The 22,585-nt window shown below is 41.4% G+C and overlaps 1 protein-coding gene across 1 annotated transcript in view; it reads right to left on the reverse strand.

Annotated features, from left to right (window-relative positions):
* ARMH3 (armadillo like helical domain containing 3) overlaps nucleotides 1–22,585 on the reverse strand; it is a 178,314-nt gene that overhangs the window by 131,276 nt on the left and 24,453 nt on the right. The window contains exons 6-16 of the mRNA XM_021700255.1: nucleotides 21,963–22,055; nucleotides 21,106–21,180; nucleotides 20,900–20,986; nucleotides 16,352–16,408; nucleotides 15,202–15,245; nucleotides 14,068–14,128; nucleotides 11,310–11,356; nucleotides 10,710–10,785; nucleotides 8,809–8,902; nucleotides 5,443–5,544; nucleotides 1,396–1,454 (exon numbers count right to left, since the gene is read on the reverse strand). Coding sequence (XP_021555930.1) covers nucleotides 1,396–1,454; nucleotides 5,443–5,544; nucleotides 8,809–8,902; nucleotides 10,710–10,785; nucleotides 11,310–11,356; nucleotides 14,068–14,128; nucleotides 15,202–15,245; nucleotides 16,352–16,408; nucleotides 20,900–20,986; nucleotides 21,106–21,180; nucleotides 21,963–22,055 — 795 coding nt within the window. The remainder of the gene's footprint in view (nucleotides 1–1,395; nucleotides 1,455–5,442; nucleotides 5,545–8,808; nucleotides 8,903–10,709; nucleotides 10,786–11,309; nucleotides 11,357–14,067; nucleotides 14,129–15,201; nucleotides 15,246–16,351; nucleotides 16,409–20,899; nucleotides 20,987–21,105; nucleotides 21,181–21,962; nucleotides 22,056–22,585) is intronic.

Below are 22,585 nucleotides of genomic sequence, written 5' to 3' on the forward strand. Positions count from 1 at the left end.
TATAATTTCCCAGTGTGTCTCTAACTGGTCAAAAATCTCTCCGCAAATTACAAACAATAAAAAATTAAGGCACAGGACTTGAGGCAAATGCTGAGAAAAATCTGTTTTCCTATTCTCTCTTCCTTCCCATCTGCCCAAGGAGTCTGCTCCGTTTGTGACAGCTTGAAGGTTTTCATCAGGGCGGCAGGATACATGTGCAGACTCCACATGAGGATCCACGATTAAGAAGAGAGGTCTGCACTGTGCTGGGAATGGGCTTGGCCCAGCAGGAGAAAACTGCTACACAGGCAGCATGGCAGGAGGCAAGACCCCATCTATCTCTGGCTTTGCTGAGGACTGATGGAAAATCAAAAACCTCTCACCCATGGATCGGTAATGAACATCCTTTGGCCCTTTCCCAACACCTTTTCTGATGATCTGACATGCCTACAGACTCCAATTACTAGGAACTGTTACAATTTGTGAAAAACAACTCCTTTAAAGATTTTCTTAGAAAGATTTTTGAAAAGCAATTACACCAGGCCCACTGCTAATAAGCAGCTCTTCTATAACCAGCTACCCATAACCTGGTGAAAAGTAGGTCATCTTTTCACAGAGAACATAAAAAGGGAAAGAATGAGCGAGGTCTTTACTCCATGTGGACCACCTTTACTATTTTTCTTGAGAGAGAAAAGATCAAAATAAGGGAAGTAAAGGGGGAAGCTGAAGCGAAAATTTAGCTCTAAATTGACTCAAGTTCTTCCCATAACCAGGGATGCTCTGCCTGAGTGACGCCATTTGGGCCCTGTGGTTTTTTACACCTGTGTTGCCACCAAGATTCAGGGTGAGTTCAGGCCTAATTAATCCAACCAAAAAAGCCTCCTGATAAAGCACCTCTTTTGTTCACTCTTGGGCTCTTACTCTTCACCAAACTACAATCAGCCCAACTTTACTCGGTTTCCAATTCCCCTCTTTCACTTTTCTATCCACCACCCCCCACAGGAAACTTGAGCTCCTTTTTTCATTTTGCTAAATGCAAAAGACCCAACATGAGCAGCTTCAAAGCGGTAGGAGTATTTCTTCTACAGAGGCTTAAATCTCGTATTTAAAACTCTTAAGAGCTCACATCTTCCAGTTCAAAATTATAGCAGTTAACATAAAACAATTCATTATTAATTCATCCAGTCAATACTAACTGAGGCTCTACTATGTGGTAGACATTGAGAACACACTGGTAAAGGAACAAAATACTTGCTTTCAGAGCTTACACTCTAGTGGGAGGAGACAGACAATACAAAGAGGAAAGATTTTCTTTCCCAAGCTTTAGGATCCTAAAAGTCAGGAACAGGAGAAGGGCAGAAAAAGGATAGCACTCTGTAAGAGATTAGCTACTCTCAGAAGACGAGTGACACCTACCTCTGCAATACACGTAAGTATAATCAGACAGAGTTTGCCGCTGTGAAGCCGATGCTCATCTGTAAAGAAAAAATAGGGATGCCTGCGTGGCTCAGTCGGTTAAGCCTCTGCCTTCAGCTCAGGTCATGATCCCAGGGTCCTGGGATCAAGTCCCACATAGGGCTCCTTGCTCAGCAGGGAGCCTACTTCTCCCTCTGCCTGCCACTCCCCATGCTTGTGCTCTCTCTCTCTGATAAACAAATAAAAATTTAAAAAAAAAAGAAAAAATAAACCCTTCTCGCCATATCATCCAAATCATGTTTATATAGAGAATAAAGATGTGTATCATCACAAAGATCATTTCTACTTTCCCCCTCCCTACAAAATTCCTGAATAAAAAATCAAGAGTAATTCTTGCTATTCTACTAGGCAAAAGAATCCTCCAGAAGATTTTTTAGAAAAATGGAGAGCTAATGACCTTCCTGAGAATCTAATTATTATGGTTCCTACTATCATGGCCCAAATCAGGGCCATGCCCTTTGCTTCCCTAAAAACGCTTTGCTTCTGAATAGTCAGGTCTATTCCCTTCCCCATCCCTTCCCATCTACCAGCTATACTTGATCTTAGCCAAAAGGCCACCATCTATAGCCACGTCCCACAAAACCTAGAAAGGTTTTATAACTGTTCATAGCAAACTGGCAGTGGAATCAGAAACAAACAAAAAACCAGGGGCCAGCCCCTGCCTTTCCTTATACTGTGCACACTACTTATGACTGAGAAAGCTGTGAACGCTTCATCATATTTCTTTTCTTCCTGCCAAAGTTATTCACTCTACAAATATTTACTTAATACCTACTACATGGCAGGCACTTTGCTAGGCATTAGATATAGCACTGAACTGAACAAAGGTCCCTGGTCTCCCAGAACTCACATTCTAGTTATTAAAAAAGAAGGTAACCTCAGGAGCAGGGCTTTAAGCCCGCACAAATGACCAAGAAAGAGCTACTCCATCACTGCCAATTACCAGAACCATCAAAACTTATTTACTTCCCAGGATCTTTGTGGGTGATGGGTGAAATGGAGGCAAGAAGAGGGTCATATCAGCATATCCAAAATGGACAAATGATTATGATGCTTCAAATTAGCTTTGACAGGACCCAAACTGAAGTCCATTCTGAGAGAAGATCTATTAACAGATTACAGTGCTATAGAAAGGAACTAATAGAATTCACCCTGACATTAACCTGCTACTTCCTCAAAGATAAAATCAACTAAAACCTGACAATTAGAAGGCATACTGGGGGTTGTAGGCCAGAAATACATTCACCTCTCCTCATAGACAGACAGTGCATATAGAATAATGATAATGATACTTCCTTGACATTCCCCAGAGCTTACATCAGCGCTCCTAGGCAGCCAGCAAAGAAATGCCCGTGCCTATGCAAAACTAGATTCATGAGACTCTTCTACCTACCTCTGGCCACAGAATTTCTCTGGCACTATCCTCCCTTTCCCCAAACGCTGATGAGCAACTCCTATAAAAAAGCCTGCATGGGGCGCCTGGGTGGCTCAGTTGGTTAAGCGACTGCCTTCGGCTCAGGTAGTAATCCTGGAGTCCCTGGATCGAGTCCCGCATCAGGCTCCCTGCTTGGTAGGGAGGCTGCTTCTCCCTCTGACCCTCCCCCCTCTCATGTGCTCTCTCTCATTCTCTCTCTCTCAAATAAATAAATAAAATCTTCAAAAAGGGCGCCTGGGTGGCTCAGTTGGTTAAGCGACTGCCTTCGGCTCAGGTCATGATCCCAGGGTCCTGGGATCGAGTCCCACATCGGGCTCCCAGCTCAGCGGGAAGCCTGCTTCTCCCTCTCCCACTCCCCCTGCTTGTGTTCCTGCTCTCGCTGTCTCTGTCTCTGTCAAATAAATAAATAAAATCTTTAAAAAAAAAAAAAAAAAAAAATCTTCAAAAAAAAAAAAAGCCTGCAGCTATCTCTCCACTTAAAAAAAAAATGTTTCTGAATATAAAAATAAGGCATATTTCATTATAAACTTTTTTAAATTCAGAGACGCACAAAAGACAATAAAAACCAAGTTTAATCATCCCATCCAGATGTTCTGTTAAGATTTTGGTGAATTGGGTGCCTGGGTGGCTCAGTCGGTTAAGCGACTGCCTTCGGCTCAGGTCATGATCCTGGAGTCCCTGGATCGAGTTCCGCATCGGGCTCCCTGCTCAGCGGGGAGTCTGCTTCTCCCTCTGACCCTCCTCCCTCCCGTGCTCTCTGTCTCTCATTCTCTCTCTCGCAAATAAATAAATAAAATCTATAAAAAAAAAAAAAAAAAGATTTTGGTGAATCGACTTTAAAATTTATGCATAGGTATACATACATTTTTTAAAATATTTTTGCCTAATGTCTATTTTAAAGATTGAGCAGATACTCCTCCAAGGTGACAACACCCGAGTCAGAAGAAAAAAAGGCTTTGAAAGCAGAGCTGACTGAATCAAGGGAATGATAAAATTCTGCAGACTGGATAAGAGAGGAACGACTGGGTAGGGGACACACAGGTAGCTTCAACATCATTATTATTTCTTCAGCTGAATGGTAGGTTCACATGTTCATTTTATATTACACTTTATAACTCATGCTATTTATTATACTTATTTAAAAACTTTATAATTTAATATTTATATATATTAGAAGTATCTTTTTATAGGTATCAAATGATAAATATATAATTAAGAAAAAGCTAATATCTGGGGCATGGGGACAGAGCAAAGCCAAGAAAAAGTTGCTTCTATTTGCTCCTAAAATCATAATGAAATCCTGTTAGTCAGGGCATGCAGAAGGTCAGGGGCTTAATAGCAAGACAGCTGGGCCAACATAGCCACCCAGGAGCCATTTTTTTCCCTCTCTGCACTCCCTCAGTCTCACAGGAGTCATTTTTGAAATTAATTCTTCATAGTACCTAACCCTACCCCTTGCCATATTTAGGCTGCCTGTCAGCAAAGACCTAACTGAGCCTGAGTTTAGAGAGACAGCCTGAGACCACCCATACTACAATTAATCTGCCCTCAATTTTGCCTTCCATTTTATGTATGACAAAGTGACCAGCACAAACAGCTTTATATGATCATTAAAGTTAGAAGTAAGTTCCAAGGGCCTCAATTCACTGTGTTATATCAAGCAAAGCTACAAGTTAACTTGCAGGGTCACATCTATACAGTCTCTCTCTTCTGTGGTTGCTGTGACATTTCTAGAGAAAGAAAGAGGTTACCCCCCTCCACAAAGGAGAAGCAAAAGCCTCAGGAAACACAGATACACAAGAGTCTTGCCATCCTCACCTATCAGATCTCACTTGCCAAGTCTCAGAGGTTCACCATCTCTGTAGCTCCCAATGGACTGAATTATATACTGGATAGAATCTGCTGGGTTTCCTCCCAATCCCTTCTCACACCCAGCCCAAGTATTCCCCTTCCCTACCATCAATTAAAAGATCACAGAAAGATCATAAACAGATGAAGAACAGGAAACCAGAGACAATAAACTCAAACTTTTCCAACAACCAGTCCTCTCCCACTTCCACTCTGCATCTCTGGATGGGTACTGACACTTCTATTTTAAGTGTTAAGGAACACTGTCCCTCTTAATCTCACCTCTTCCTACTGTGGTTGGTACAACAGTCCAAGAATTCTCACAAGCTGATGCTTCCAGTTCTTGTCCTCAAAAGGGAATTCCCTGAAGTGTGCTAATCCCCCCACTTCCCACACAAAAGAGTTTGCATCTACTTACCAAAATCTGCTAAAATGACTTGCTAGTTTTTGTAGAGACCAATTTTTTTTCCTGTTCTATTTTTGAAGTACTACCCGTCCAGCTCCAGGTTTTCCCAACACCACCTAATTGCCATCTGGCAGTGAGAAATCACTGTTTTCCAGTAATCAGGACCATTGCCCTGTACAGGATGCCCCAGTGGTTCATCCTGTCCAAGCTTCAAAGTATTAATGCTGCTCCTTGATTCTAGCTAAGTAGCTGCTGCCATATCCCCTGCTTCCTGAGCCCCCAAAGTAGCATGACTTACCTTTGGTGTCCTGCATGACAATCGAGCTATACTTCAAGAAGGTTATCAGTAAATTACTGGTCTGTACATCTGCATCCAGTGGGAGTTCCACAGAACTTATAACTGGAATAGAACAGTTGAAATGCACTTAGCCTACAACATATTCCATCTAACACTTCTACCTACATAGCCAATTTGCCAGCAGGCAAGGATATCACTAAATAAACTTTTTCACAAAAGAGGGAGGACCAAGTGCTTATCATAAAACCCTTAACTACTGTTCCTAGACCTCTAGAGCCCTTCCTACTCCCAAGATTAAGGCCAATACCCTTCTCATAATCTAGAAGGGCTAGTCTCCAGGAATAGTGCTTTCCTCCCAGCATCCTAAGAAGGGTCTTTTGATTCCACTTCTAGCCTCAAGTAACCCAAAAGTGTTCAGGGCCCTTCTGAAGGCACTCTGATTTGTACCTAAGGGAAAGATCTGTATTGAATATAAATGAGCCTTGCTTTGATGAGTCTCCTGCTTAAAATAAATGACAATTCATTCCTAATAAGGAGAAATCTTGCTCCGTTTTGAGAAAAAGCCTTTAGGCTGGAAATACCCAAGATGGAATGGAAAAAAGTTAAGGCAGAACTATATTCAAATTCTACTCCTTAATCCCTTCACCCCTGAAAGGGAACCTGAAAAAGAATACCAGACTGAAAACAGGTGGATATTACTGATTGGGACAGCTTGGAAACTGAGTTTTATTTACCCAACTGCTTGCTATTTCTAAGAGAAACTACCCCTTGTCCCCACTCTCTGTGCCACACTCCTAATAAACAATGAGGGACAAAACCAGGGCTGGGACCCACAAAGAACAGTCTTTTTATTTCTTTTTTTTTTTTTTTCCCTCCACACCCAACATGGGGCTTGAACTCACGACCGACAGCCAGCCAGGAGCCCCCAGAACAGTCTTAATGTAGATTTTTCAAGCTTCTAAGACTTTAAATTAGACTTACACATCTTGTTAACTGTTTTTGCACTAGGACATAATATAAAAGCAAAAGGAGACTCATGCTGGCTCAGACAAGCTAGAGAATCTACAGCTTTCTGCTGTATTTTCACCTATAGAAGACTCACTTGAGTTTGGGATATTATTCATAATATGTATTCATAACCATAATGGATCCCTCTGGAGTTATTACAATGTATGCTGAGAACATTTATTAACAATGGGAAACATTTGCATATAATGGTTCCAAACACACAACAAGTACAACAAAAAGCCTTATGAGAAGAAATTAGCATGCCCAATCCCTGGCTGTTTTCCAACATTTCAGCCCCCCAAAACTAATAAAAGACAAATGTATTTTTATGTTGAAATACCAAAAGGTCTTAATTCATACTATGGGTTAATGACCTGAGACTACCAATTCAAACTCCAGCCTATTTTGAAGCTCAGAGCCCTTCCTTTGTCCAATACAAAGAGGCATCTAACTGGTAAGTGGAACTTTTTTCCTACTCACACACAGCAGTAACTGGAAAACTGTCTTATATAATACGTAGAAATATAGAAGTATATGTATTTTTAGTTTACCAGAAAGTCCTCTCATGCCAAGGCTGAGTTGTCAAATGTCAAGTCTGAGCTGAGAACAAATGTTACATCTAAACTGCTGGCTTTTAAAAATAATGGTTCCAGTGACATACCTTTAAATCTAACTGGGCCACTGAGCACCACTATACATAATTAAAAACCAAAACCTGGAAAAAAAGTTATAATGTTTAGGATCCCTATTGAAAAGAAATTAATCAGGGGAGAAGAAAAATAAAACAGAAGAAATAGAATAAAATCCCTCACAAATTAAAATCTCCTTCCTAAAGAAGAGTTATTCCTTGATCTTTGGCTTCATAATTCTTCCTAGCAGCCTCTGTCAAGGGAGATAGTCATTTGAAAGTGGGCTGACTCCATCTTCCCACTAGAAAAAATAAAAGCTCACTAGTTGTAGGTAAGTAAGCAGAAATCCTGCCATTGCATAATCAAGTGTGTGGGTGGAAGTGTTCACAATGAACAGTTTGAAAGGCAGTTCTCTGAAGCGTCCAAACCCCAACATCACATGGGACTCAGATATATAGATATATAGATATATATGGCTTTTGATAGCCATGGTAACCAGGCAGGCTTCATCCTTAAAGAGAAAGAACAGTATTTCTATTGGATTTTTCAGTGACCTGAAAAAGCAGAGATAAATAGGCAGTTCTTACTACTTGCTCCTTCTCATTAAGATATTTTGGAATTTGACTTTCAGTTCTAAATGGATCCAATTTGCTACATAGACTTGAATATCAGTGGCACCTCCCTGACTCGCTTCTGTACCAACATCACTTCCACTGCCTTCAAATGCTACTGCCACAGGGGCCAGACGAAAATGTCAAGGAGAAAGGGCAGACTGAAGAAGGTCACTTCACAGACAGAGAGAGGCACAGAAAAAGGATCCAAGTTAGATTTCCTCTACATCTTTACCCAAAATTCAGTCAACATTTTAGGCAAAACATCAAGTACTAACAAAGATTATTCTTAGGTTAATATACTCTATCAAACACAGTTAGATGACAAACTTCACTGGGGAAAATTCGTAATTTCTTCCCTGTTATCTTTTTCTTAAGTCCCAGCCATAAAACTTATAAAGTAGAAATTCTGTGTGGGTGGGTAGGTGTGTTTCAGAGGGAGAAGTCTTAAATACCAAATTCTCAATTACAATACACTCAAAGCTTACTGTTTTCCCACTGCAAGTGCTGGCAGATACATACCAGTGAGTAAAATCCCAGGTTCACTTTCTCTTCCAAGTACTCAACAAATATTTATTAAGCAGTGACCATGCCAGGCACTACGCTGGACAGACAGGAGTGAACAAAACAGACATGGTCCTTGCCCTGACCCGTGTCCTGGTTCTTAGTGTCAATTTTCACTAACATGAGGTGATCCACTTATTTCTCTGGCCTCAATTCCCTCATCTGGGCAATGGTAACATGAGATAATATTACTATCTTATTTTTATTTCAGAGAGATATTCATAAAATATCTCATCAGAGCCTCACAAGTACCCTGAGAGTTTGGCAGGAAAGGCATTACTGACCTCAGAGGTTCCTTTCAGATCTAGCACCCCATGATTCTACAACCATTCCCTGAGGACAAGTTAGAGTTATGTAGCTTCTTACACAGGAAAAACACTTGACTTTCTTTTCCCAAGCTTCCTTTGGAGCTTTAGAAGTCCTGAAGGATAGCACCTCAGAACAATTTCTTAGCTGAAAGAATCAACAGCTGTGTTCTTTGTTCAACACAGCTATGCTCACCCTGAAAGATTCAAGATCATATTAGTCAAGAAAACAAGAGGTGGTGGGCTTACCATCAGAGGAGGGCGGCGTGGTCCCAAGTGGTGTGGCTGGGGTTGTAGGAGCAGGACTGACAGGGGTTGTCACCAAGCCCATTTCTGGATGACTCTGAAAGAGAACAGAAGCAGGCAAGAAAAGACATAACCCAGTTCTGAGTATCCTCTCCATAATATCCTTTCTGGTATTCCTGGCCTCATAATTAGATGGAATGCTCACTAAGGAGGGACTGCTTCTACACTGAGTTCCCTTGAGAACCTGATTCCTGTTGATGCTTACTAACCTCTAATAAGAAGCTCTGTGGGCTAGTTTTTTTAAGCCAGTAAGTTTCCATTACATAAGTTTTTCTGCAGAACCATGTAAATAAAAAACTGGGGTAAACAAATACATGAGATTATTCTACCAAAAAAAGGGCATCTGCAGTCCTATCTGAACCTGGGCAAGGACTACTCTCATCAGATCAACCTAAAACACATCTATAGACTGTTCTGATGACCACACAGTTGACTAGTAAGTACAGGCAAGGCAAGTGGATAAGAAGTGCTATAAAAAGAGCTATGCAGACAGCAGCCTCCCTATTCCACAACCAACAAGAGTACGTAGGGTGGAAGCAGAGACATGGGGGAGACATCCACTGGGACCAAAACAGACAACTCCTCTGTTCCTGACCTTCCTTAGCCATCTCTGTCACATCAGCTCTTAAGAATTAAGCTGAGGGGCGCCTGGGTGTCTCAGTTGGTTGGGCGACTGCCTTCGGCTCTGGTCATGATCCCAGGGTCCTGGGATCAAGCCCCGCATCGGGCTCCCTGCTCAGCAGGAAGCCTGCTTCTCCCTCTCCCACTCCCCCTGCTGTGTTCCTGCTCTCGCTTTCTCTCTCTCTGTCAATTAAATAAATAAAATCTTAAAAAAAAAAAAAAAAGAATTAAGCTGAGTGGTGGCTACTCCCTTCTCTTCCCCAACAGCTTTCTCAGCCTTTTAACTCTTACCCCTCCTTTAAAATCAGCTACAGAATTCAGAGAGCAGACAAACAGAATGAGAATAGTGGATAAAATCTCTCATGTTCTCAGTCTTGATAAATAAGTGTCCTCCTAGGCAGACCCTAAACAAGCACACTGCCTTTTAAGCATGACCTCGTTTTTTTGTTAAAACTCAGTGATTCCATACACAACTGCCCTTAGAGAAAAAAGCATAAGCAAATGTTCTTTTAAAAGAAACCTACATACATATTTTAAACCGTCTGACTTTAAGATAAAAACACTTTATCAATCTTTAAAGACGGCTTTCATGGACAGCACTTGAGTTCTCAACCTGTGCTAATCCCCTTCTCTACCAACTACTCAGGATATCCCAAGCTGGGCAAGTGACCCAGCACTCGGTATTCTAGGACTTTCTGCTTTCAATATTTGTAGATCATTCTGTTGTTGTTGTTAACAGCTAGCCTCATGTTAGACAAGATATTTTTTACTTTTCTTCTCTGGAAATTAGTGAAATAATAAGACAAGTGATTTGGCCTATTTTATCTCTAGTTGTAATTCCACAGTGGTTTAGAAAGCAGAAAGTCTGACATAAAAATCCATATGGGCAGATAATACCAAGGGACTGCCAGTGAGCAAAATGAAGTAATCTCCACTCAAAATAATCTCCATTCATTTGGGTTAAGAGAACTGGGAAACTGGGCAAAAGAAAAGTAAACTGGTCAAAGCCATTACTTTGCATGTTATCAGACCCACTTCAGCACCAGATGGAAACATACATATCTGAGGACAGCCTGCCTTTGCAAAGACAACTGATGCACCTCTGGTGCTACCACTTACCACTACAAACCAAGATCTAAATAGGCACAGCCAGATAGGGTTCTCAGTGGAGTCAATCTGTATGAAATTCAGGGAGAAGCACTGGAGTTTTTAACATAACCAACCTGGGCTAACACTGTGATGAAGTTACGATTTAAATGAACAGCTTCATAAAGTGCCAGAAGGATGGCCTCATTGGTTCTAAAGAAGAAAAGAGAACAAATTGGAGAGGCTCTTATAGTGGAAGTGGAACAGTATGACCATCAAGATACAATCTCACCCAGCTCCTCATTATCAGTCCCTTTGCATTTCTAATGCTCCCTTTATTTCGTTGTTGGGTTTATATAAAGGGTATATACGGAAGGAGTCAGGGCCTTAACTTAATTCCTTAGAACTAGTTCTTATCTACTTCATTCCCTATTTTCCCTCTCACTTTTCCACCCCAATCTAGTTAAGTCCTTAACTGGCTCAGACACCCAGCCCTCTTGCATTTCAGTCCAGAGACAGCTGGGAACCATTTATCGGCTTCTCAGGGCTCAACAGACATGACCAAAGTAGTGGTTTCTAAGGGTCCATTCTTGTTTAAAACCCAAGAAACATTTGATAAATCACCATAAAAGTTTGAATCTGTAAAAGATTAGCAAGAGGTAACGTTTCACACTCATATCCAGCCAGAGAGCTCACACTAAAGTTCAAGTCACTGCACAAGAATTCCAGGCACTTACTGTACTGAGATTTTCTCATGGGCATCTGCTATGAACATGCTGCCCACCTGTGGAAGAAAAGAGGCATTGCAGACTTATAGCAGGGAAATGTGAGAGGAGCTCTGTGCTTACACGAAGCATTTGATCAGTGAAAAAATAAGTGGCGTGCAGACTGAGGGAACGTGGAACTCTGGCCCACCAGTCATACAGACCAAAACCAGCTCACTTTCAAGATCTTCAAATAATCACAAGTAATAAAATATTGAAATAACGAGAAATCCACTGAATTGTCTTTCCATAAAGGGCCTTAAAAAAGAACAATCGGGGGACGCCTGGGTGGTGCAGTCAGTTAAGCGTCTGCCTTCAGCTCAGGTCAGGATCCCAGGGTCCTGGGACCAAGTCCCACATCGGGCTCCTTGCTCAGCAGGGAGCCTGCTTCTCCCTCTGCCTGCCGCTCCCCCTGCTTGTGCTCTCCCTCTCTCACAAATAAATAAAATCTTTAAAAAAAAAAAAAAAAAATCAGGGGCGCCTGGGTGGCTCAGTTGGTTAAGCAACTGCTTTCGGCTCAGGTCATGATTCTGGAGTCCCGGGATCGAGTCCCGCATCGGGCTCCCTGCTCGGCGGCAGGGAGTCTGCTTCTCCCTCTGACCCTCCCCCTCTCATGCTCTCTATCTCCCATTCTCTCTCTCAGATAAATAAATAAAAAATCTTTTAAATAAATAAATAAATAAATAAATAAATAAATCAGGGGACTCCTGGGTGGCTCAGTCAGTTAAGCATCTGCCTTTGGCTCAGGTCATGATCCCAGGGTCCTGGGACTTAGAGTCCTGCATGGGGCTCCTTGCTCAGCAGGGAGCCTGCTTCTCCCTCTGCCTGCCCCTCCCCCTGCTCATGCCCGCTCTCTCTCTCTCTCTGACAAATAAAATCTTTAAAAAAAAGAACAATCGGGCGCCTGGGTGGCTCAGTTGGTTAAGCGACTGCCTTCGGCTCAGGTCATGATCCTGGAGCCCCGGGATCGAGTCCCGCATCGGGCTCCCTGCTCGGCGGGGAGTCTGCTTCTCCCTCTCCCACTCCCCGTTTGTGTTCCCTCTCTCGCTGTGTCTTTCTCTGTCAAATAAATAAATAAAATCTTTAAAAAAAAATAAAAATAAAAAATAAAAAATAAAAAAAAATTAAAAAAAGAACAATCAGGACTTTTGTCCAGCTCTCCTTATCAATGTATAAGTTTAGTAATCACTGACAGCAAATAAATGTTAACCTAGACCTCCTCATCACTCAGCATCTTTCTTAAAAGTTGCTTACTTAAAGTCAGAAACTAATTCATGAAGAGTACCACAGAAAGCACACTGATTTCATATCCAACATAAGCTGTCTTCAGAGGAATATTTGAGTTTCAGAACAGAAATGTCTATGGAGACCCACTGTCCATCTTTAACAAAATCTTTAGTTTGTGTCATAGGCAGGGGAGCCACATAAGTAAACGGAGTAGGTTGCCTCCAGTATGTGTGATGTCAGAGGCACTGAGAAAGATGCCCATCCCTCTAAAAATACCTTTCCTTCTGCCTACTGATGTCCCAAACTATGCAGCTGGAACTTCCTTTCTTTAGTACAAAACTTTTTCTTCCTGGCTAAAAGGCAAAGATCGCTGGAGCAGTAATATTATATCCAATTCATTTAACCAAATACCAACACAGCACTCATATTGCTCTGAACTCTGACTTTGCTCTGAACTCTGACTTTACTCATTTATGCTTCAGAGTTAAAGAGCTCAGCAAATCCTTTTGAGTAAGCTCTGAGAAAGAAGGGAAGACCTAAGCACTGGGGAGAATAATTGCCTTTCTCGGGGGTAGAGGGATAGCTGTTTTTTTTGCAATGAACTCAAAAACTGTCTTGCCCTACAGCTGATTACTTGAATACTAATGTCCAAGAAAAAAGACTTTCTGAATCTGCCCAGATTCTAAGACCTACTAGATTCATCTCTTAAAAATTAGTCCCAGGGGCACCTGGGTGGCTCAGTTGTTAAGCGTCTGCCTTCGGCTCAGGTCATGATCCCAGGGTCCTGGGATCGAGCCCCGCATCGGGCTCCCTGCTCCGTGGGGAGCCTGCTTCTCCCTCTCCAACTCCCCCTGCTTGTGTTCCTTCTCTCGCTGTGTCTCTCTCTGTCAAATAAATAAAATCTTTAAAAAAAAAAAAAAAATTAGTCCCAGGTTACCTGGCCCAAAATGTCTACGGTGTCAAGGTTGAGAAACCTTGTTCCGAAGTCTTGCAAACTGGACCAATAGCTTTCCTCAACTATGGACCTCTCAGTCCATTAAATCTTTAGAGGAGTAGCTCAAATCCTTTGCATCAATCCCTTGACTCCAGGACCAGCTATGAGGAATCAAGTGGCCATAGCAGACAGCCAAGGAGCACTCGGGTCTACACTCAGATCTAAATTCTCCTACCTAGTCAATCAATATTCTGCAGGGTCAATCCTCAAACACAGCCAGCTCTTCAGGAGACAAAAGTCTGACTTAATATGTATGCTTTTTTAGCCTTTAAAAAACTGAATTAATTAATTTGAAAAAATCAGTCCCAGAGCAATCAGAGCTCTCCTCTCCCTATCTCACTTGGGTTTGGAAATCAATAAAAGAGACAGAGCTCTCAAAAAAATCTGCTCTGAGACACTCTCCCCTCATCATGCCATCATCTCAAACATTTGAACTGCTGAGTCCAAATTTGTCTACCCCTACAGACCTCTTACATTCCTAGCAGGACAGAAAAAACAAGTTGGACTTACCATATTTGTTAAAGCAGAGAAAAAACCAGTCTGGTGTTCTTCTTCCTTGTCTTTATACTGCCTGAACAAAAATAACTAAATTCAACTTTAGTATTACTTATCAAGTATGTCTTTGTCCTTGGCATTCTAGGTAATCAGGGCAGGGCACTCAGAGAATTCACTGACTCCAGAAAACAAAAGCATTATGACAATCTAGCCACAGCAGTTTCCCCTGCAAGCTAAGAGACACACATCTGCTCTTGAGGCAGCGTGTATCAAAATGCCTGGCTACTTTGGGAAAGACTCCGAACAGCAAGCTGCAAACGTGTGAAACTGCTCTAACATATGGCTGATCCAGTTATTTCCCAAACAGACTATTACTTGAAAAGTGTAACAGTGAAATTACTTTCATACTGTAACAGTGAAAATCTTGTTTGTTTTTGAAGGAAGAGGAGGGAAATCTGTGAGCTAAACTATTTGTGGAGATGGGGCAGATTTGAAATTCCATATCCAATTGTGTGTGAGCAAAGTCTGAAGAAATGCAAGCAAGATAATGCCTGGCCCTTGCCAGGATTAGGAACGCTTCTGGTTTCCATTCACTGAATACCAGATACCTTCCTCATCCAAAACAAGAGGGAAAGCAAGCATTGATGAAGAGAGACCCAGAAAAGACAGGGACTCAGGGAAGTGGCAGTCGATTCCTGATGAAAAAGAAGCATCCATCAAACTAGAGCTAATTCAGTATGTTTTTTCTTTTTATTTATTTTTAAGTGTACAAAATGTGGTGCTTCGCAACTTTTTTTTACAGAGAAAATTGTGTTTGTAGGATACATGGGGCTAAATGGAAGAGCCTGCTTGTGGCTGGAAAACTAGTTAAAATGTTCTGCAATAAAATACCAAAGGTTGCAAAAGAATGTGCCTAATTGCTTAAAGAAAAGATGGACACTAAGCTGGTGGCTACTTTCCCCTTGGTCTTAGACACAACCCCTGCTAAGACCATCAAGCTGAGCTGGAGCAAATACATCTGCCAGAAGCTAAACCTAAGAATACCTTTTTAGGATAGGTAAGGGAAGTTCATCCAAGCACTGGAGCAAATCTGTTTTCTACTCAACCAATTCAAATGAAAATGAGACCCTTCTGGAACAGTGGACTTACCTGTTGTACTCAGATAAAGCCTGAGCAATCACAAGCCCCATTCCCTAGAAAGAAAAAAGACAGCACAGATGAAATAAGGGGCTGGTGGCAATGCCAGGCCAGGAAAAACACTAATTACAGCCCTACGGTCCAGATTTTCCTGATCTATCTTAATGTCACTTAATAGAGTAACAAAGTTGGGGAGGGGTGAAACGGACCAGCCCAGATCACTGACAATTTCACTGGGATCATTTTTACCTCAAAAGAGAAGACTAAGTTAGAATCTTCAAACAAAAAGCTCTCATATGTCTCTAAAACAGTCACAATAAGAGTGACAATGAGTCTCATACTAAATGAAGGCATAGAGACAAACCACTCCTTCAGGCCACAGGAAAACAGGAGGATAACAGGAAGAAGCATCCAATAAATGTGAAAGTGACTTATCAACTTCCCCTTTAGAACCTGCTAAGCATGACACAAAGATCAATTCAGGCCACGAGGATGAATCATGTATGCTTTTTTTTTCATAAGTGAAATTAGAAAAATGAAGAGGGCAAGATGCCAGATACCTGGCCATCTTCTTCCTCCCTTAGTCAGAGATCAGATATTATTTCCCAAACTTTCAAGGACATATGTAGCAGGTATATAGATCATCTTCCATCTTCCAGCTTCACCAAGTCAGGCTGTAAATGCCATCTGGCTAGTTCTATAAGAAGGGATCTCCCACCGGTTAGTCATACAAGCCTTGCTTTGTTGTTTTGTTTTTGGTTTTTTTTAATTTCAACTTTATTGAGGTATAACTGACATACAAAATTGTAAGATATTTTAAGTGTACATCATGCTGATTTGATATATCATCTAAGCCTTCTTATTCTTGGGAATGTAACTTATTGACTCTGTAGAATCATCAACCTCAGCACACTATAACATGAAATATAACCATTTCATGATGATTAGCCAACAAATGTCCCCTCAAACCTTCCTTCCATGACAAGAAGATAAAATACAATAAGACAGTCACACTGATGCTCTAAAATGAAATACCGATTCCCTCTTTATAGCCAGATGAAATTAACACAACAGCTCTCTACTCTCTGTTCTAAATATCCACTGAAAGTAAGGCCACCAAAAGCAAGTAATTAAAACAATACCCAAGGATCCATATACTCACATTGAGCGTAGCCTCATCATCCACAATAGACAACTTCACAATATAAGGATTCACAGACTGTTAAAGAAGAGACTCAAGATGAGTGTGACTTAGTTAAGAACCCATTAGCTATTTAACAAAGCGTTAACAAAAATGCTTTCTCTGTGGTGATGCTCCTAATACCCAGATCCAACCCACCCTGCCAGCTAACTCCCCCATTTCCAGCAAATCTCTCAGTGTGCATAGGCAATCACCAAACACACACACACACACACCAGTTCTGTTCTACTTGCATTTTCCTCTAGGCTGGATCAGCCCAGGCCTGTGTCTGCTACTTCTCCCATCTTTCCATCTTATTTATTTCTAAGAAGTGAACACTCCACAAAACTCACTTTGTCCTATCCTGCCAATAATCTGAGTCCATAGGGACAGCAGTCTTGGGAGGAACATAAAAGCTTCTTTGCCATAAGGCACAAATTTATAAGTTGCTAACTACAGTCTCATCCCAAAGGCTCCCTAACCATTCCAAGAACTATATGCAAGGACTGATTCACCCACCCGTAAAACAAAGCCACCTTGGGGGTGGAAAGTGGCAGCTGCTTAACAGCCAGAGAGGCCATTTATGGATCTAATACCCAAATAACACTGCAGGGGAACTGAAAAAAAGGATGTAATTACCCAAACTACAATCTGGTCAGAACACTGGGATTTAATGATTGTCCCATCACTTATAGCACTGGAAGATTTCTTGAGTTTTTCCAGACCCAATCTCAGCTGGGCAGCATATGGAAATGGACATATATTTAAATTCGTTAAGCAGTTGGTCCATCTCCTACCAGTGGGATGAGAACCAATGACCTACTCACCTTGGGAGTGACCCCACGCATGGGATGTAAGGAAAGACCTCATCTAGATCAGGCATAAATTCTAACCCAAGGGAAGCAAGGAACAATATTGGTAGTTTTTACAGCAACCAAGAAAACTCATTACTGAGAGACTTGGAAACCCCTGACATAAGACCTTATTTAATCAAGTTTCTGAGGGTATCTTTTGAATGTCAACTGGGAATAGAGAAAGAGACAGCTTTGCTTTCTTAACAGCCCAAATGTTTACAAGGTTTTCTACAACACAACCTAAGGAGGTAAAACCCACTCTGCTTGTCAACTGATCTGACAGAGGAAGGCTCTCCACACTGCTTCCTATAACCAGCAGTCAAATCCTGCTGATGCCACAGACGTCATACAAGATTGAATGCAAGTGGATCCTCAGAAAAGAAAATCAGCAGTAGGCCGACCTAGAAATGCCATGATGAAGAGAACACTAGAAGGAGCAGGCCAATGTTTCTAAGCATAATTTTTTAAAGTCCTGATCACTCACCTTCCCAAAACTCCACTGTTTTAGGTAATAATAAGGATCATCTGATTAACAAGAACAACCTATGCGTTAGCAATTTAGGAAAAGGTAAGGTGCCTAAAAGCAAGGGTTTGAGTTCTAGCTCCTCTACTTACTAATTGTGACAAGACAGGCACATTTATTAATAAGCTCAACTTCCTCATCTGTAAAATGGGGTATTTTCTTTGTCGGGGTTGCTATGAGACTTAAATGAAGTTAGACATGTAAAAACCTTAGCATAGTACCTGACAGATGGTAAGGACTCAATGATTGGTACCTATATATCTTCTACTTTAACATTTTTATTACATTTGAAGAAAGCTCTTTAGAAAAAGAAAAAGAAAAAGACCAATCTGCAATTGGACAATAAACAATTTTGTAATTTCTGGGAAACATCATGTTCAGGACAGCAGTTGGGGGCCAAGTCACCTCATCATAGGAGACTGGGCCCACCTAGAAGGCCAGGATCTTAATGCTGTGAAAATTTCTGTTCTACCAGACACTGAGTTCCCTTTAACACTATATACCTGTTGTTGGTCAGTCACATTTTTAAACTGAAATCAATCTACTTTTCACCCACAAGACAGAATTACAAACTCAGTGAGCCTACACAGGATCACTCTAACAGGGCTCTGCCTTTATCTGATCTAAACCATACTTATTCTTTTTCATCGCCCCCCCCTTTTTTTTTGCCTCCTCTATCTCTTGAGAAAATAATGAAAATGGAATGCATTATTTGAGGTGAAGAAGAACTATTTACATTTACTACATGACATCTTTTCCATCACTTCCATTCCTTAAGTCCAACTTGCCTTCCCTGTGAATTAGGTGGGCGCCCAGCCTCTCTGGCGCCCTCTGCACGTTACTAGAAAGGTTACAACTTTCCCCATCTGTCATGGGACAGATTGTGGTGGGAGCTAGAATGCTGTTCTGCCCAGCACACACCCTCTCATACCGGTTTGCATAAAACTTCACCAGCTTTTGGTTTTACTATGTTCATCTGGAATTCCTCATGTTCCTGTCAAAAACCTTCCTGCTCCATGGTCACTAGGCTTCCTTAATGGTTTCTGGTGAGTGACTTATATCAAAAGCTGCAAAGCCCAGATAAATTATGCCCGCCAGCTTGCCCTTGCCTACTATATTAATTCTTCTGTGGCTTCTGACAGACTAGAGATGCGTACCTCGCTCCAGAAATATGATTTTCTCTAGTTCCTTGGCCATGTCCAATTTTTCAGGCTGACATTTCAGAGAGCCCTACTGGGCTGGGCTCAATTCACACTTAGAGAAACCAAGCCATTGCCTCAGAGTGGCCTGCAACCAGGAGAATGTTCTGAAAACATTCATTACTAATGATGGTGCTTTCCTATCACATATAACTCAACTTTCATTAACTATCTTCAGCATTTTTCCTCAGCTATTTTTCTTACTGTTGTAATAAGACCTCAGAGGCTATTACACATGACAGAGATCAAAATGGCTACCATGCCAACCCCTCCAGATCACCAGTAAAACAGGTGTTGGTGGGGCAGCTGGGTGGCTCTGTCGTTAAGCATCTGCCTTCGGCTCAGGTCGTGATCCCAGAGTCCTGGGATCGAGCCCCGCATCGGGCTCCCTGCTCAGAGGGAAGCCTGCTTCTCCCTCTCACACTCCCCCTCTGCTTGTGTTCCCTTTCTCACTGTCTGTCAAATAAATAAATAAAATCTTAAAAAAAAAAAACAAAAACAGGTGTTGGTGATAAACTACATATTTATTAGTAGCTCTACACACCATCTGTCAGTTCCTCCAAGACAATGAAAGCAATCAGCTCCTGGGAATTATAACATATTAACATTGCTCCACATATTCCAGTCCCCCTTTGAATATTTCTCACAGCCTCCCCTTCTTCCATATTCTCCTTATAAGAATAGGCTCCAGGTTTTGTGTTACCTATCACTCTCAACCTGACTAGGAACCATCTCAAAAATCACTAAGTGGGGGTGCCTGGCTGCCTCAGTCAGTGCAGCATGCGACTCCTGATCTCGGGGTTGTGAGTTTGAGCCCCACATTGGGTGTAGCGATTACTTAAATATAAAAAAAATCTTTAAAAAAGAAAAAAATCTCCAGGCGCCTGGGTGGCTCAGTCCTCAAGTGTCTGCCTTCGGCTCAGGTCATGATCTCAGGGTCCTGGGATCAAGTCCCACATCAGGCTCCCTGCTCCACGGGAAGCCTGCTTCTCCCTCTCCCACTCCCCTTGCTTGTGTTCCCTCTCTCGCTGTCTCTCTGTCAAATAAATAAATAAAAATCATTAAAAAAAAAAAAAAGAAAGAAATCTCTAAGTAAAGATCCAGAAGATCAGAAATGAAAAGCCTCCCTCCAGCTGGCCCATCTCTCATAGCACTGCTACTTGCTAAGTGAAGAAAGTCAGGTTGCCTCAATGCAGCTCCTGACTTCTGGGTTCAGTAAAGTACTCCTAGTGTCCAGGACTCAGTGCCAAATGCTCCCTATTCCCCCAAAGCCATCTCCAGTGAGGCCCCTGGTCTTCCCTGAGGGCCCTCCTTCCTTTTCTGTGTATTCTCCCTTTTGAGAAGAATCAAGTAGAGGCATGAAACCAAGTATAAATCTCTGAGTTCTGCTCTTCATCTCAAAAACCTATAAATCTGTCCCTGATTAATTCAGGAACAAAGAGAACTCCAGAACTGACATGGATAAGGCTCTGCCTTCAATTTTCCATTTAAATCAGAAAGAGCTCCCAGACCAACAGTGGTACTTACACAAGTGGACCACGTTATGGAAATCCAATATACAAAAGTCCAATCTTTCAAAACAGATGCATTAGGTCACTGGTTCCCAATCCTGGCTAATCATCATACTCAACAGGGGAATCAAAAGGAAAAAAACAAAAACAGACTCCCAGTTCCCACCTCCAAGAGATTCAGATTCAGTGTGTTCAGAGGAAAGCCCAGAAATTTCTTCTTTTTGAAAAGTTCTAGGTCATTCTAATAAGCTAGGTTTGGGAACCACTACATTAAGGGATACTCACTTTATTAGAAGTCGCACCACAGGATTCCTTTAAATGGCTATACCATTTACCAGGAACATGTCTTCTACATTAAACAAAGTAACAAAGTCCCCTAGGAGTGGCCACATTTAGGAAGATTATAGAAAGATTATTAACTGTCCATTTAGGAGCCCACTTACCTCATATTTTCTATAGTTCACCAACAAAGCCAAGAGGACAACAGCATCATACCCATGCTCCCTGCGACTTGGGGGGTGAGAGAGTATCTGTAACAAGAACAAGAAGTGAATGAGTGCCAACTCCTAGTTCCTAGGAACGCAGACAGAGAAGATTTGAGGAGGTGGTTTACCCAAAAGAGAAAGATGTGACAGGGGAATTGACCTACCTGTAAAATTGCTTCAAATATGCTGTTGATCATTACATACTCTAGGATAGTGTTCTGGCTAATGTTGTCTGTCACCTGAATGAAATAAAAGGCTTTTTAAAGTCTATACTGAGGCACTCTGGTGTCTCAAGTATATCTCCTCCCCTACCATCTAAGAGAATCAGAAATGTTAAAACATTCTACTAGATACTTAGTAGACCTTCAATAAGCTCCCTGAAGCTACCAGAGCCTGAGTGGGCAGACACTAGAAGGGTAAGAAATTAGCAAATTAAAACTTCCCAAACTCTGAACTTCTCATTGTTTCTCTCACACCCTCACGTAAGCATTTACTTAACAGATTCTCAAACAAAGAAGTTTATGATCCAGAAGTCTTTGAGTGATGGCGGGGAAAGACAACTGCCTGAAGTAAATGAACAACACCCTCCTCTCCTCTCACTAGAAGACATAGGCCAGCTCCGTTTTATCAAAATCAGAAAAAAGAGAAACAGAATCACAAAAACTGTTTCCAAATAAGACCTGCTAAGAAGGGCAAATCTGACAATCCAGAAGACAATAAATCTCTAGGAGTGGTACCTCTAAAGTGATAAATATCACGTACTCAGCAGGCTAAAAATGCCCGCAGGTGCTCCAAAGAGCAGCTTCCAGGAAGTGAAAGCCCATTCACCTCACTTCCTTCTACACGTTCACCTCACTTCCTTCTACACATTCACATGCAGTGGAGTGATATGATGCCTGAGCAGAGATTTTTTTTTTTTTTTTCGCTTTTCCTTTCTAACTTTAGGCTCAAATACTCAAATAAGCTTGCCCCTGCTGTCGATAACACCCTTGATAGAGAAACATATAGATGGGTCACTTACAGTCACTAAGCAAAGGAGAAGTTTCAGACATAAACTCTTCAGACTTTCAGAACCTTCTGCACAAAGCAACGAATCCAAACTCTCCATCAAGTTCTGAGAAAGAGATCCGTTAAGTATTAAAACATATCAAATAACATCTATACTGTGTCTTTGTCCCAACTCTGGGTTATGTTACACAGGGTCATGTGTATAAGATACAAGGAAGCAACCGTATCATTCCCTTAGGCCTAGGCCTTGCAAGATTAGACAAAGAAAAGGAAGACCTCAAAGTGTAGCTATCTGGGGGAAAATGCTTTAGAACAACTGCACAGAACAATAAAGATTTTACTACTTTACCAAGTAAGTGTTTGCAGCCTGTCATCCTTATATAAACCTTTAGATTAGAATGAAGTAAATTGTTAAAAGGCTAATAAGAGTGGTTAAATAATAAATTAAAAACAATAATAAACTAATTAGATAAAATTAATTAAGAAAAATAAGTGGTTAAAGATTAATAATGGTTAACTAACTATAGATAAAGTATATCATTTGATGCAGGCACACTGAACAAACAAAGACATAATAACACTACTGGCTATCACCAGCCACATACACTATCCCACAAAGCTAGCTCTGTCCACTCT

The sequence above is a fragment of the Neomonachus schauinslandi genome, chromosome 6 (genome assembly GCF_002201575.2).
Source record: "Neomonachus schauinslandi chromosome 6, ASM220157v2, whole genome shotgun sequence".
Classification (NCBI taxonomy): domain Eukaryota; kingdom Metazoa; phylum Chordata; class Mammalia; order Carnivora; family Phocidae; genus Neomonachus; species Neomonachus schauinslandi.